At 48.4% G+C, this 16,137-nt stretch overlaps 1 protein-coding gene and 1 long non-coding RNA gene across 3 annotated transcripts in view; one reads left to right on the top strand and one right to left on the bottom strand.

Moving 5' to 3' along the window:
• SMPD3 (sphingomyelin phosphodiesterase 3) overlaps positions 1-16,137 on the top strand; it is a 281,171-nt gene that overhangs the window by 264,015 nt on the left and 1,019 nt on the right. For both annotated transcript variants that reach the window (XM_063945731.1, XM_063945732.1), the window contains 4 exons: positions 1,803-1,958; positions 2,336-2,425; positions 6,699-6,762; positions 9,317-9,479. In XM_063945731.1, coding sequence (XP_063801801.1) covers positions 1,803-1,958; positions 2,336-2,425; positions 6,699-6,762; positions 9,317-9,479 — 473 coding nt within the window. The remainder of the gene's footprint in view (positions 1-1,802; positions 1,959-2,335; positions 2,426-6,698; positions 6,763-9,316; positions 9,480-16,137) is intronic.
• LOC134969645 (uncharacterized) lies at positions 914-16,061 on the bottom strand. The gene is made up of 3 exons (XR_010189513.1): positions 15,844-16,061; positions 7,000-7,097; positions 914-1,060 (listed from the first exon to the last, which is right to left on the bottom strand). It is a non-coding gene; the product is annotated as an uncharacterized LOC134969645 (long non-coding RNA).

Genomic DNA, 16,137 nt, shown 5'->3' with positions numbered 1-16,137 from the left:
GCTCAATTACAGCCCACAAAGAACAAAATGTACTTAAAACTGCAAATTCAAATAGTAGATTCATCACTGTGTGAGGCAAGTAAGCGCTGGGTGCTTCGCTTTTTATAAGTGACCAGTAACAGCGGCAAACTCTTCTTGGCGGGGTTTCCCAATGTTTGATTTTAGAGCGATTGTTTCCGGCCCATGAAGGATGCATAATTAGCATGTAACTAGCAATAGTCTGCTCCAAACAACGTGCAATTTATGTAATACAGGGGGTAATTCTGAGTTGATCGTAGCAGCAAGTTTGTTAGCAATTGGGCAAAACCATGTGCACTGCAGGAGGGGCAGATATAACATGTGCAGAGAGAGTTAGATTTGGGTGGGTTATTTTGGTTCTGTGCCGGGTAAATACCGGCTGCTTTATTTTCACACTGCAATTTAGATTTCAGTTTGAATACACCCCACCCAAATCTAATCTCTCTGCACATGTTGTATCTGCCTCCCCTGCAGTGCACATGGTTTTGCCCAACTGCTAACAAAATTGCTGCTGCGATCAACTCAGAATTAGGCCCACAGTACGTCAGACATATGCAGGCCCAATGATCACGGTAAGCCACTTACAACATTCTCTCTCTGGAGCGCTGTTGAGCACTCAGATCCACAGACACACAAACAGCCGACTTGGTAGGAAAATCTGCTGCCAGTGGATGTGTGCAGCAGCTCCATTCCACCCTTTGAACTGCATGTAGTTGCAGCTAGGTTCTGGTGAAGGGGAGTTTCCGGGCAACTGGAAACCCCCCCTGTGTTTGTCTATGAGTAACACATACAGACTAGTCTGCACAGACAATCTTATATGTGTGAATATTTGCAATAATTAAAAATATTGGATGGTGTCACGGAATAAGAAATATAGACATCACCGGAGCAGTGCAGGTGGCCAGAAAGATTTTTATGCTCTTTCAAAATTACCGGTGACAGATTGATAACGCTGCTGAGGTCAGGGTGGGTTCGTCTGCCGGACAGTAGGCCATGCCGTCATCTGCAGAGAGGCGCCTCTTCTATTCCTGGGTCCTGTTAGCTACACATAGAAAGCATAAAATATTAATTGTTTTCCAGCAGCAAAATTTGCAGTGTAAGTAAATTTTCTGCTTGCTGCCCCCCCCCCCCCCCCCCGCAATCTCCCCATAACCTCAATGCACATCTTCCCCAAAACTTGCCATATGAAACATCATCCCACCTTTATAAGTGACTGCCCAGTTTTATTTAGTGGCTACACTCTGAGGCCAGATAAGATCAGAGAATATGTAAAGCTGGGTACACACGAGGTGATCCCAGCGATGGTACGACCGATGCAACGATACATCGGTCGCTCGTACACCGAATGATATAGAGCACGACAGTGCGATATATGGCTCATTAGCCGCATTCAGCTACACGCTGTCGGCTGACTGATCTTCCCACTGGCCGTGCAGCTCAGCGGATGGGACATCCCCGATGTTGGCACACAGGAGCTCGTGGTAATGCATATACAAGGCCCGATATGCACAATATGTCGGTCTGATCTGCCGGATCGGTTGACATATCGCCTAGTGCAGTGATGGCTAACCTTGACACTCCAGCTGTTGTTGAACTACACATCCCAGCATGCCCTGCATCAGTTTTGCTATTTGGCCATGCTAAAACTGATGCAGGGCATGCTGGGATGTGTAGTTCAACAACAGCTGAAGTGTCAAGGTTAGCCATCACTGGCCTAGTGTGTACCCGGCATAAGCCTTATTTGGTGCTTGTTTAAGGACACAGCCTCTCTCCTCTTCTTTCAGGGGACGCAATGATCCGATGTGAGCAGCTAGACTTGCTACACGAATGGGTGTCTGAATTCCGCAAATCTACCTCCTCCTCCAGTGCGGCGAACCCGGAGGAGCTGGTGGCCTTTGATGTCATCTGTGGGGACTTCAACTTTGACAACTGCTCATCAGGTAAGAGCTAGGATGTCAGAGCTGGAGCTGAAAATAATTAAGGGCATAGGGGGAGATGTATCAAGCTTTGAAGAGAGCTCAAGTGGAGAAGTTGCCCCAAGCAACCAATTAGTCATCTCAAAGACTGTGCTATATAAATGACAGAAGCTGGGCAACTTGTGCACTCACTCTGCAAGGCTTGATACATTTCCCCCTTATTGTGAGAAGCTGGAGACCTGTGGACAGTGATATGTCTTTCCCAAGTAGCATATTGTAGTGTCAGAACAGTATGCAGTCCAAAAACAAAAAAGAGAATGTGATATTTTAGAAGGCAGTAGTGCTGAGGAGAAATGTCAGTGCGTGCACCCATACAATTGTGTCCCTATGTTCTGTTGCAGAAGATAAACTGGAGCAGCAGCACGCCCTGTTTACACACTACAAGGATCCCTGCAGACTGAGTCCTGGGGAGGAGAAACCTTGGGCGATAGGTGAGACAAATGTGTGGGCCCAACGATTTAACGTAAATGTTTTCCTGCAGTGCCACCTGCAGGAAACTGTATACACTGCAGTGCACATGGTTTTGCCCATTAGAGAAAGATTTTGCTTTTGTGATCAGGTCTGAATTAGGGCCTAAGGGGGTCATTTTGACCCGATCGTGGCTGTGCTAAATCTACGATCAATTCGGAATGACCCCCTAAGGGTCTAATTTAGATCTGTTCGCTGCAGCAAATTTGTTAGCAGGGGGGCAGGTGTAACATGTGCCGAGAGAGTTAGATTTGGGTGGGGTGTGTTCAAATTGAAATGTAAATTGCAGTGTAAAAATAAAGCAGCCAATATTTACCCTGCACAGAAACAAAATAACCCACCCAAATCTAACTCTCTCTGCACATGTTACATCTGCTACCCCTGCAGTGCACATGGGTGGGTCATTCCGAGTTGATCGCTAGCTGCATTCGTTCGCTATGCAGCGATGAGGCAAAAAAATGGCACTTCTGCGCATGCTTATGCGGCACAATGCGCGCGCGCGTCGTACTTTTACAACGGCCGATGTAGTTTCACACAAGGTCTAGCGAAGTTTTTCAGTCGCACTGCTGGCCGCAGAGTGATTGACAGGAAGAGGGCGTTTCTGGGTGTCAACTGACCGTTTTCAGGGAGTGTTCGAAAAAACGCAGGCGTGCCAGGAAAAACGCAGGCGTGGCTGGGCGAACGCTCGGCGGGTGTGTGACGTCAAAACAGGAACTGAACAGTCTGAAGTGATCGCAAGCGCTGAGTAGGTTTTGAGCTACTCTAAAACTGCACAAAAAAACTTTGTAGCCGCTCTGCGATCCTTTCGTTCGCACTTCTGCTAAATTAAAATACACTCCCAGTGGGTGGCAGCATAGCGTTTGCATGGCTGCTAAAAACTGCTAGCGAGCGATCAACTCGGAATGACCCCCATGGTTTTGTCCATTAGCTAACAAATTCGCTGCTGCAATCAGATGTGAATTAGGCCCTAAATCCACCCTGCAAAATGCTTTGGTTTTACACCAGGCATCTAGATTGGTCTGGCCAACATGTATATTCTCATCTCAGGGTATCAGTCTGCAAACTAGAAGTCTGCCTACAGCAGGTAAGTGTTCAAAGAAGCAGAAACATTCCAAGAAGCACACTGTCACATTAACGTCCAACCACATTAGGTCCATCCATTTCTATAAATAACACGGAAATATGTCTGAAAATTCTGCTTGCTTCAGCTCACTCATGGCCTAAATGAACCATGACAGATGGAACACTGGGATTGGCTGTATTAAACATGGCACGTTCGTGTGTGTGAAGCATTTCTTACCCTAGGAAATATGATTCTCCGCACACTGGAAGGTGCAAAATCCATCCCGTTAAAAGTATAGAATGAATGAGGCAGGACTTCTGCCAGCGGAATCTGGTGCAGTCAGAGCCAGATTAACAGCGGGAATGCTGGAACACTGTCGCCAAAATGCCCCCTATGTAGCATAATGTGAACTGGGGGCATTACACTGCAGTATTTACACTTTATAGTCTTTAATAACATCACAGACATGTCTTACTGACACCTTTATCGGTGAGGACCCCTACAAGTTCTTTTTCCTGCAGCCCTGACAAACCTTAATCCGTCCCTTGGTGCAGTAATCTTTTTATGGATTGAAGATGAATTAGAGCCTTCCGCACATTAAGACCTGTAAACACAGCCTCTCCCATCTCATCCCACAAACCATCGCTTGCAAACTATGATCCGAGTCTACCCACAGTCGCCCACCCAAAGTCCTCCTGCTGCCAGGTGCAAGCTTCCCATTCTCCGCAAACGCTAACATTGTGCTCGTCAAACCAGTAAACTCTGGCCAATCTCTAGGTGTTGCTGTGCCAATTGCGGCACGTGACGCCTCCTAGTGCTTAAAGTGGTCCTAGAGAGTTGGTGGAACTCACCCCCCTCTCCCCGGCGCCCATGCAATAAAGGTAGGCGCACGCCCCCCCAAAATGGGCGTGGTCTCAAAAAGAAAGGGGTGTGGTCACACAATAGTAATAATGCCCATAGTAGTAGCACCCCTAATACACATAATGCCCACAGTAGTAGCACCCCGTAATACACATGATGCCCACAGCAGTAGCGCCCCTTTTACAATGCCCACAGTAGTAGTGCTCCTTATGCAATGTCCACTGTACTGGTAGTGCCCACAGTGGTAGTGCCCCTTATATAGACCCCATAGTAGTTGTGCCCCTAATGCAATGCCCCCAGTAGTAGTGTCCTTATGTCCCCAGGAGTGATGCCCCTTATGAAGTGCCCCCTTTACAATGCCCTCATTAGTAGTGCCCTTAATGGTAATGCCCCTGTGTAGTATTGCCCCCAGTAGTAATGTCGCCTGTAGTAATGCCTCCAGTCATTTAGCCCCAGTAGTTATGCCCCCAGTAGTTTATCCCCTGTAGTTTAGTCCTCATGTAGTTTGCCCCATGTAGTTTAGCCCCCAGTGGTAATGCCCCCTGTAGTTTAGCCCCTGCACTTATGCCCCCAGTAGTTTAGCCCCCCAGTAGTAATATCCCCATTAATTTAGCCCCATGTAGTTTGCCCAAAGTAGTAATGCCCCCAGTAGTTTAGCCCCTGTAGTTATGCCCCCAGTAGTTTAGCCCCCAATAGTAATGCCCCCCTGTAGTTTGCCCCATTGTAGTTTACCCCCCCTGCAGTTTAGCCCAGAAGTAGTAATGCCCCCAGTAGTTTAGCCCCTGTAGTTATGCTCCCTGTAGTTTGCCCCCTTGTAGTTTGCCTCCAGTAGCTTGTCCCCTTGTAGTTAGCGCCTGTAGTTTAGCCCCATGTAGTTTGCCCCAAGTAGTAATGCCCTCAGTAGTTTAGCCTCCTTGTAGTTTAGCCCCCAGTAGTAATGCCCCCCTGTAGTTTGCCCCCTTGTAGTTTAGCCCCCAAGTAGTAATGCCTCCCAGTAATTTAGCCCCTATAGGTATGCCCCCAGTAGTTTACCCAAAATAGTAATGCCCCCAGTAGTAATGCTCCCTGTAGTTATGCCCCCAGTAGTAATGTGACCCTGTAGTTATGCCCCCAGTAGTAATGCACCCCTGTAGTTTGCCCCCAGTAGTTTGCCCCCAGTAGTTAGCCCCCTTGTAGTTTGCCCCCTTGTAGTATGCCCCAGTAGCTTGCCCCCTTGTAGTTTGCCCCCAGTAGCTTTCCCCCTTGTTGTTTGCCCCCTTGTAGCTTGCCCCCTTGTAGTTTGCCCACAGTAGATTGCCCTCAGTGGTTAGCCCCCTGTAGTTTGCCCCCAGTAGACGCACCGCTAATACACTCACACATATGTTTAAATGATGTCTCTCCCATAGCGCGCACTGACAGAGACAGGAGCCAGCGCTCAGTAGCAAGCTCCTGTCGTCGGCTTCCGCTTGGGAGCAGCTATTGTGTAGTTTGGAGTAGTATTCATGACAGTGCAGCTTTATCACTGAGGCATGAGGCACAGTTCATATTTCTCATCTTGGGCCTATATAGTAAATAGCTATGGACCCAGTCAGAGGCAGCACAGGGGTCAGTAAATAGTCCCCGCGCACGCTGAAAACCTGAAAGGTTCCAGGACCCACGGAGAGCTTGCGTTTATGTCAATCTGGGGGCATGACCTCACAGGAACGAGGACATGGCCTTGCAGGAAACCCACTGTTACATCGATTTAGGGGTGTGCCAAGCATCCCCGGGGATTCTGGCCTGTCCCCAGAGGCTGCACTGCCGGCTGCTCTTCAGTTACAGGTGCCGTGCGCTGCAGGAGAATGTCACAGTGCAGCACCTGGCTTCCTGTCACTGCAGAGGAAAAGTGACACCTGGGTGTGGTCCGCAATCCCCATTACGACACGTCTCGTCACAGTCCTTCATTGGTTCTTAAAAGTGTCTGTTTTTCACATGGATTTCCGTTCCTCACACGCTGGGAGTGTGCTTTTAGGATGTCTTTTTTTCCCCAGTGTCTGTTTTTTACATGGATTTCCTCACACGCTCGGAGTGTGCTTTTAGGATGTCTTTTTTTCCCCCCGATGTGTTTAAAAATGTGCTGTATGAAATTGCTGAATGTGAGAATCAGTGAGTCCCAGAGCATAGTCCGACTTCAGCTACCTAATCATTTCCCCCAGTCTACGGCTCTCCCTCTCCGCACAAGTGTTGCCGTGATTACGGAGTAGGTCACAGAGTGAGCCGCCTCTAAGTACCATGGGTACACAATAGCCTCAAATTGCTGTGGCACTCAGTATAATTTGTGTTTGTTTTCCCAGGAACACTGCTGGACCCGGAAGGTCTCTATGATGAGGAGGTGTGCACCCCAGACAATCTGCAGAAGTGAGTGACTTGTGTACACAGGAAGAATGGGGTGGTGTGTTTTATGCTGGGAGTAATTGCCATCATTTAAATCACTTCTCCAGAAACTGAATATTGCGTGTGTGAGGGGAGGCAATCCCAGTCCACGGCACGGCTAATACAGCTAATTCCTAAAGTGTATAGGTTACAGCTTATGCCGTGCAGGTGGCGAGAATGGGCGCCAGGCCGCTGCAGTCGGTATGTGCAATCCTCTCATACCTGGGATTGCGCAGGATGGGCGCAGCACCATTATTATCCGCAAAGCAGTCCCTCCGCTGGTGCCCGGATGCTGGTAGTGGGAAATGCTGTCTCCGGTGCTGTTACAGAATATGAAAGAGATTAGTTTAGATCAGTGGTTCTCAAACTCGGTCCTCAGGACCCCACACAGTGCATGTTTTACAGGTAACACAGCAGGTGCACAGGTGTATTAATTACTCACTGACATTTTTTAAAAGGTCCACAGGTGGAGCTAATTATGTCACTTGTGATTCTGTGAGGAGACCTGCAAAACATGCACTGTGTGGGGTCCTGAGGCCCGAGTTTGAGAACCTGTGGTTTAGATCTAGCTATGCGCCAGTATATGACATATAGATAACACAAGGGGACATTTACTAAGCAGTGATAAGAGCGGAGAAGTTGCCCATGGCAACCAATCAGCACTGAAGTAACATCTATAATTTGCATACTATAAGATTATACAGAGCTGCTGATTGGTTGATGGGGCAACTTCTCTGTTGGCTCACTTCTCCGCTCGTATCACTGCTTAGTAAATGTCCCCCACAGTGTCTTGCCTATAAAGTAATTGGATGACTACATATTTGTTGTGTGGATGGGGCTATTGTCATACAGGAAGACACCCCTCCTGTCAGCAAGGGGTCAGGTTGGTTACTCTCCACCTTTACACAGTGAGTGGCATTGTTGACTTACAAGATAAGGACCAGACTAACACCAAGCAAGTAATATGTGCTCCACCGGGGAAGCAGTTAGCTTCCCAACGGATGGGATCCTGGCGATCAGTATACCTGCGTCGGGATCCCGAAGGAGGACGTAACGTCGGCATCACATTACCGACAGCCAGCATCCCGATCATTCTCACAGCGGGATGCGCTGGTGCTCTACGGTGGGGGGGTTAGGTTTAGGCAGGGGAAGGGGGGTTAGAATTATGGAGCAGGGACGGGAAGGTTAGGGTTTGGGACTGGGGAGGGAGGGTTAGGTTTAGGCTCTTAGAGGGGGAGGTTAGGGTTATGCATCAAGCAAGGAAGGTTAGGTATAGGGAATGGGGAAGCAGCGGTGCAAGTATGCGGGTACGCTTGGGTACCCATAAGAATTTGGCAGCGGGCACTCAGTACCACCTGCCACACACTCTGCCATTACCACAATTATAATGTGCCACAAAGCAACAAGACCATGGTGCTTGGCAGCATGACGGCTCCTCCCACTTTGTCAGGGTTACTGGAAAGGCGACACTGGCTGTATTTTCCTGTTATAATGGAGGCATTACTATATATTGTTATTAAATTGGGGGCATTACTATATATTTCTATTATACTGGAGGTATCACTATAAATTTCTATTATACTGGAGGCGTTACTATATATGTTTAGCCGGGTGGTATTCATGTGACCGGCGGTCGGGAGACCGACAGTCACATGACCTCCTCCAGCATCCCGACCCCTCACTATCCCGATGGTTGGCATGCCGACCAACAGGGACTATTTCCACTCGTGGGTGTCCACGACACCCATAGAGTGGGAATAGAACCCGTAGCGACCGCAGGTCGCCACCGAGCCCGCAGCGAGCCTGCAAGGGGCTTGCTGCACTGGCCCCTCCCCGCCGGGATCCCGCCATCGGTATGCTGATACTACACCCGTTTAGCCTTGCCCCCAGATTAAAAAAAAAAGGGGGTTGGCTGTCGTGTGGCCACGCCACTAGTGTCATGTAGCTACTCCCACTAGCAGCATGTGGCCACACCCCCTCACAACACATGACCACGCCCATTTTTCAGCACACAGTACCACTAAGAAAATATTTCTACAAGCGGGGAGGTGTAGGGTTAGGCATCATCAGGGAGGGTTAGGCACCCCCAATGGAGGGTTAGGGTAGGGAAAAGGTGAGCGATAGGCGCCTAAAAGGGGGGCTTTTGGGATTCTGATGGACGTGATGCCACTGTCGGTATGCTGACAGCTGGCATCCCGCCCATCGGCAAATCATACTGATTCCCTCCACAATATAAGGGAATCACCAAAGCCCTTGACTCTTGGGGGGAAAAACACTGAGGCCTGCTCTTTTAGGGTGGTGCCAGAGCCTAGAACAGATGGCAGAAACTGGCAATACAGCTGACTATGACCATGTTGGGAGCTATTTGATCTCTATATCCTTGTTGTCCCTCATTTATCAAATTCTGTTTTCCGCTTCAATACCTACATGAGTCCATTAGAAGGTTCCTTAATGTGTTGGAAAGCGTCACTATGCTTGTCCACTATAATGCCAACGCTGCTCAATACCACTGTAGGTAAAAACTGATTTTCCCTTCCAGAGTTCTGGAAAATGAGGAGGGCAGAAAGGAATATCTGGTATATCCCACCAGCAAGAACCATTGTCCCAACCAGAAGGGAAGAAAGGTTCCGTTAAAGGGTAGCGGGCGCAGAATCGATTATATGCTCTATTCCGAGGATGGCAACAATATGGAGTGTAAAGTGGTAAGTATTGTAACTTGTCCTTTACTGTTAGCATCTCAGGTCGATACTGTATATAGAGGGTCATTCCGAGTTGATCGCTCGCTAGCAGTTTTCAGCAGCTGTGCAAACGCTATGCCGCCGCCCACTGGGAGTGTATTTTAGCTTAGCAGAAGTGCGAACGAAAGGATCGCAGAGCGGCTACAAAGTTTTTTTATGCAGTTTTAGAGTAGCTCAAATCCTACTCAGCGCTTGCGATCACTTCAGACTGTTCAGTTCCTGTTTTGACGTAACAAACCCGCCCAGCGTTCGCCCAGCCACGCCTGCGTTTTTCCTGGCACGCCTGCGTTTTTTCGAACACTCCCTGAAAACGGTCAGTTGACACCCAGAAACGCCCACTTCATGTCAATCACTCTGCGGCCACCGGTGCGACTGAAGTGCTTCGCTAGACCCTGTGCAAAACTACATCGTTCGTTGTGCCCGTACGATGTGCGTGCGCATTGCGCCGCATATGCATGCGCAGAACTGCCTTTTTTTTAGCCTGATAGCTGCGCTGCGAACAAATGCAGCTAGCGATCAACTCGGAATGACCCCCATCAGCTCAGTGTTGGTGACATCCACTAATATCATTCTGTCAGACATTGCTAGAACATTCTGTGGGGTATATGCAATTGTGGTCGAATTCCCGAAATTGGCGAATTTCGGGTCATTTTCGACCAAAAAAAAAAATTCGCCTATGCAATGCAGTGCTTTCCGACCAAAAAACGGACTTTCAAAATTCGACTTTTTGAAATTCGACTTTTTGCAAATTCGACTTTTCTGCAATGATACAAGTGCTGCAATTCGACCAAAGCATATTCAATTCAAGTTTGGAAATTCGACAGCAGTGCTTTTAGACAGCAAATTCGTCATTTTCAATCCGCCACACTTTGGAGGGTGAAAACAAATAAAAAAATTTTAAACATGTTTTTTTTGGTGTTTTTTTTGGGGGGAATAGCAGATCTATTTATATTAGAAGGGATTAGGTACTTTTTTTTTTTTGGGGGGAGGCACAAATATTATTTATATATTTTTTAAAATATTATTTATTTATTTTTATTTTTTTTATTGCTGGAACGGTAAAATCAGAAAAAAAAATGGCGTGGGGTCCCCCCTCCAAAGCATAACCAGCCTCGGGCTCATTGAGCTGGTCCTGGTTCTAAAAATGCGGGGAAAAAATTGACAGGGGATCCCCCGTATTTTTAAAACCACCACCGGGCTCTGCGCCTGGTGCTGGTGCCAAAAATACGGGGGACAAAAAGAGTAGGGGTCCCCCGTATTTTTAACACCAGCATCGGGCTCTACTAGCTGGACAGATAATGCCACAGCCGGGGGTCACTTTTATGCCGTGCCCTGCGGCCGTGGCATCAAATATCCAACTAGTCACCCCTGGCCGGGGTACCCTGGGGGAGTGGGGACCCCTTCAATCAAGGGGTCCCCCCCCCCCAGCCACCCAAGGGCCAGGGGTGAAGCCCGAGGCTGTCCCCCCCCATCCAATGGGCTGCGGATGGGGGGGCTGATAGCCTTTGTGATAAAAAAAAGATATTGTTTTTTCCATTAGTACTACAAGTCCCAGCAAGCCTCCCCCGCAAGCTGGTACTTGGAGAACCACAAGTACCAGCATGCGGGAGAAAAGCGGGCCCGCTGGTACCTGTAGTACTACTGGGAAAAAAATACCCAAATAAAAACAGGACACACACACCGTCGACAGTAAAACTTTATTTCACACTACCGACACACACATACTTACCTATGTTCACACGCCGACATCGGTCCTCTTCTCCATGTAGAATCCACGGATACCTGAAAAGCAAAGTTCAATATACTCACCTCAGGGTCCAGAGATAAATCCACGTACTTGGCAAAAAAAGAAAACGCAAATACCCGCTCCAGAACGGACTGAAAGGGGTCCCATGCTGACACATGGGACACCTTTCCACGATTGAGACCTGTCAGTGACAGCTGTCACTGACAGGTCTCTAAGCCAATCAGGAAGCGCAACTTCGTTGCGCTCACCTGATTGGCTGATCGCTGTGACAGCGCATCGCACAGCTCCCTCCATTATATTCAATGGTGGGAACTTAGCGGCTAGCGGTGAGGTCACCCGCCGGTCAGCGGCTGACCGGCGGGTGACCCCACCGCTAGCCGCAAAGTTCCCACCATTGAAAGTAATGGAGCGGCTTTGCGAGGCGCTGTCAGAGTACAGACGGCGTCCAGCCAATCAGGTGAGCGCCACGGCAGTAGCGCTTCCTGATTGGCTGAAGGGACATCAGTGACAGGAGTCACGTGATGTCCCGGCATTCGGGGAAAGGAGTCTAATGTGAAAACATTGGACCCCTTTCATTAGTCGGGTGGATCGTGTTCGGTTTGTTTTTTTACAAAGTACGTGGATTTACCTCTGGACCTGGACCTCTGGACGCTGGAAGGTGAGTATAATTTTTTGACAGGTACCCTCGGATCGTCGGAGATCGTTGCAGTCGGCGTGTCAACACAGGTAAGTATGTGTGTGTCGGCGTATGAAATAAAGTTTTACTATCAAGGTGTGTGTGTCCTGTTTTTATTTGGGTATTTTTTTCCCAGTAGTACTACAGGTACCAGCGGGCCCGTTTTTCTCCCGCATGCTGGTACTTGTGGTTCTCCAAGTACCAGCTTGCGGGGGAGGCTTGCTGGGACTTGTAGTACTAATGGAAAAAACAATATCTTTTTTTTTATCACAAAGGCTATCAGCCCCCCCATCCGCAGCCCATTGGATGGGGGGGGACAGCCTCGGGCTTCACCCCTGGCCCTTGGGTGGCTGGGGGGGGGGGGACCCCTTGATTGAAGGGGTCCCCACTCCCCCAGGGTACCCCGGCCAGGGGTGACTAGTTGGATATTTGATGCCACGGCCGCAGGGCACGGCATAAAAGTGACCCCCGGCTGTGGCATTATCTGTCCAGCTAGTGGAGCCCGATGCTGGTGTTAAAAATACGGGGGACCCCTACTCTTTTTGTCCCCCGTATTTTTGGCACCAGCATCAGGCGCAGAGCCCGGTGCTGGTTTTAAAAATATGGGGGATCCCTGGCCGATTTTTCCCCTGCATTTTTAGAACCAGGACCAGCTCGATGAGCCCGAGGCTGGTTATGCTTTGGAGGGGGGACCCCACGCCATTTTTTTTTCGGGTTTTTCCCCGTTTTTTCCCGTTTTTTAAAATCGCGGCAAAATCCGCCAAATCGGCCGATTTTCGCCCGCGACTCTGGCGAATCCGTTTTTCATTGCATATGGTGAATTCCGGAAGCCACCTTCCGGAATTCACCTGGCGAATTTGGTCGAATTGAAAAAACGGCGATAATTGCCGCGAATTCGCCCGCTATTGCATATACCCCTGTATATCTATTGAAAAGGATGTCCAACAACAACCAGTGATGTCTGTCTAACAGGGTCCTCCAGCACATTGTTTCTATAACCCAGCAATTACTATGTGCAGTACATGTTTTCAGGATATTCTAGTCTAACCAGTTAATCTGGACGACTAAGAGACATGCTTATCGTGACTTTTTTTTTTACTAAAATAATGAGAAAACTATTGTTTTCTCACAGATTTCACAGAAGAAAACTACTTTATCTCGTGTTTTACAGGCAATATGGAGGAGCTTTTGCAAAAATCTTCTCCATTATATAAAATTTGCATCAGCTCCGTGTTGTTAGCGCATTTTCCATATCTATAATGGGAAATGCGGTAATTCTGAATTTACCATGATCCAATTGAGATATTTAATCAGAAGAAGTCTACATACCTAACGGCCCCTTAAGATGGCGTTAGCAGGGGATTCTCACGATTTTGAAGTGAGAGGGATCTTTTCAGATCCCTCCCCTCTCCCTTGGCTGCTTCTGTGCCCTGCCTCCTCCACAGGACAAAGTTGCACTGAAGTGGAATATTTAACAATGCTGCACGCTTACCAGTGATCCAGGTCAAATTCTGCAATGCAAGTTTTAGGGGGACATTTACTAAGCAGTGATAAGAGTGGAGAAGTGAACCAGTGGAGAAGTTGCCCATGGCAACCAATCAGCACTGAAGTAACATCTATAATTTTCATACTATAAAATGATACAGAGCTGCTGATTGGTTGATGGGGCAACTTCTCTACTGGCTCACTTCTCCGCTCTTATCACTGCTTAGTAAATGTACCCCTTAGTGTTTTTTACTCTTAACATAATCGCATTTAAAATGTGATTTGTGATATATATGCCCCAAAGTGAGACAGCAATCTTCATACATTGGCAGTGAGGAAACATTCACATTACTATTTATCCCAGCCCAAACATTAAGATCCTAAGATCATGCAGCTAGTGGTATCTCAGGTGCGGAGCAAAGAGAAGCCCTTGTATATTTCCAATGCATGTTTAAGCTATTACCTTTACCTGTCAATGGCCCTCATTCCGAGTTGTTCGCTCGCTAGCCGCTTTTCGCAGCAGTACACACGCTAAGCCGCCGCCCTCTGGGAGTGTATCTTAGCTTAGCAGAATTGCGAATGAAGTATTCGCAATATTGCGAAAAGATTTTTCTGTGCAGTTTCTGAGTAGCTCGAGACTTACTCTACCAGTGCGATCAGTTCAGTACTTGTCGTTCCTGGTTAGACGTCACAAACACACCCAGCGTTCGCCCAGACACTCCCCCGTTTCTCCAGCCACTCCCGCGTTTTTCCCAGAAACGGCAGCGTTTTTTCACACACTCCCATAAAACGGCCAGTTTCCGCCCAGAAACACCCACTTCCTGTCAATCACACTCCGATCACCAGAACGAAGTTAAAACCTCGTAATGCCGTGAGTAAAATACCAAACTTCTTAGCAAATTTACTTGGCGCAGTCGCAGTGCGAACATTGCGCATGCGCAATTAGCGGAAAATCGCTGCGATGCGAAGAAAATTACCGAGCGAACAACTCGGAATGAGGGCCAATATCAGAATCTATGATGAGGAACAACGTGACTCAATGGCACTCATTCCGAGTTGATCGCACCAAGCAACTTTTTGCTGCTGGTGCGTTCAACTAATCTCCGCCTATGGGGGAGTGTATTCTAGCATAGCAGGGCTGCGAACGCTTGTGCAGCCCTGCTATGCTAAAAAAGTTTCACTCAAAACAAGAGTAGCCCTGGACATACTTACCCTGTGCGATGGGTCCAGCGATGATGGTCACGGCTTTGACGTCACTCCTCCGCCCTCCGTTTGGCTGGACACGCCTGCGTTTTGCTTCCCACTCCCCAAAAACGGCAGCAAACGGTAGGGTGACGCCCCGGGAACGCCCTCATGCTGTCCATCTTCTTTGCGGTCGCCGCTGCAACCGCTTTCTTTTCTGTAAGCATCGTTGCCCGGCAACAGAGGTGCCGTGCATGCGCATTCCAGACCCGTTTGCACCGCAGCGAAGAACCGTTGCGTGCGAACGGGTCGGAATGACCCCCAATATTAGCTAATTGTGTTCATGTAATGCCCGTGTCCAACTGTATACAGCTATTTTGAAATGTCTGGTATTTAATATTTGAAAAACTAGCGCCATGATAATGCAATGACTCTAATGGGGCATACACACGGGACGACTTGGGCTAAGCGATCTAGGTGAGCTTAGCGATCTAGGTTAGCACAGATCGCTCAGCACACATCGCTATACACCGCTATACACACAGCGATGTATGCTGAGCGATTTGTGGTAACCAGTGTTTTTTGTGCCCATGCTAGGCGATCTAACTAGATCTTGCCTGCATGTGCAAAAGATCTGAGCGTGCGATGACGACGCGTGGGACCGTGCATCGCCATCGCTATGGTGTGTACACACGGAGCTATCCGTGCTAAATTTCTAAGTGATCTAGACAGATCGCTTAGAAAATAGGCAAAAATCGCCCCGTGTGTATGCCCCATAAGAATTACTGATGGAAACCTTCTATGTAAATGTTCCCAGTAAAGGGCCAAATTGCGCAAAGTCTTAAAAACACTACAGAAGGTGGTATCTTTTGTGACCGTTACATCTAAGCGTCAATCCCCCGATGCTGATCCGATCCGATTGGCTGCTTGGTGTTCTCCAATGATCTGCAATTTGTCATGGCCTCACCAAAATTCTACAATCTAAAAATCCCAGACCAGCCGATTCCGATCTTTGGAATTGGCGATTCAAGACTGCCCCCCATGTTGGATTTGCCAAGCCAATAAATAGATAGATAGGAGAAGTAGTACAAATCCAGCATAGAGATTATATATTTACGTTGTTTAGGAACTTTTACATAATATATGCATTTGTATTTTCTTTTACCGATCCTATCATATTTGTTAGAATGAATGACGGCAGTAACATTAATTTTTGCTTTTGCAGTGCTTCTCCTCACCGTACAACCAGTGGCGTATCTATAATGCGTGCAGTGTGTGCGGTGCACACGGGCCCCTAGGTCCAGAGGGGGCCCACACCGCACTGCACCCATTTCTTCTAAATGCATAACCTTTCTGGTGTCCGGGTGTGGGTCCCCTCCTCTCCCGAGTCCCGTAGCCGGCAGCCGCAGCAGCGCTGTTAGTGCTCTGTCTGAGCACTAGAGACTCTGGCACAGTGCCAGAGTCTACAGCGCATGCGCTGCTCTCCGAAAAAATGGCCGCCGCACAGTGCCAGAGTACCTAGCGCTCAGACA

Source organism: Pseudophryne corroboree, chromosome 11 (genome assembly GCF_028390025.1).
Source record: "Pseudophryne corroboree isolate aPseCor3 chromosome 11, aPseCor3.hap2, whole genome shotgun sequence".
Taxonomy (NCBI): Eukaryota; Metazoa; Chordata; class Amphibia; order Anura; family Myobatrachidae; genus Pseudophryne; species Pseudophryne corroboree.
The sequence above is the reverse complement of the archived record's forward strand: the minus strand, read 5'-3'. Positions and strand labels throughout refer to the sequence as shown.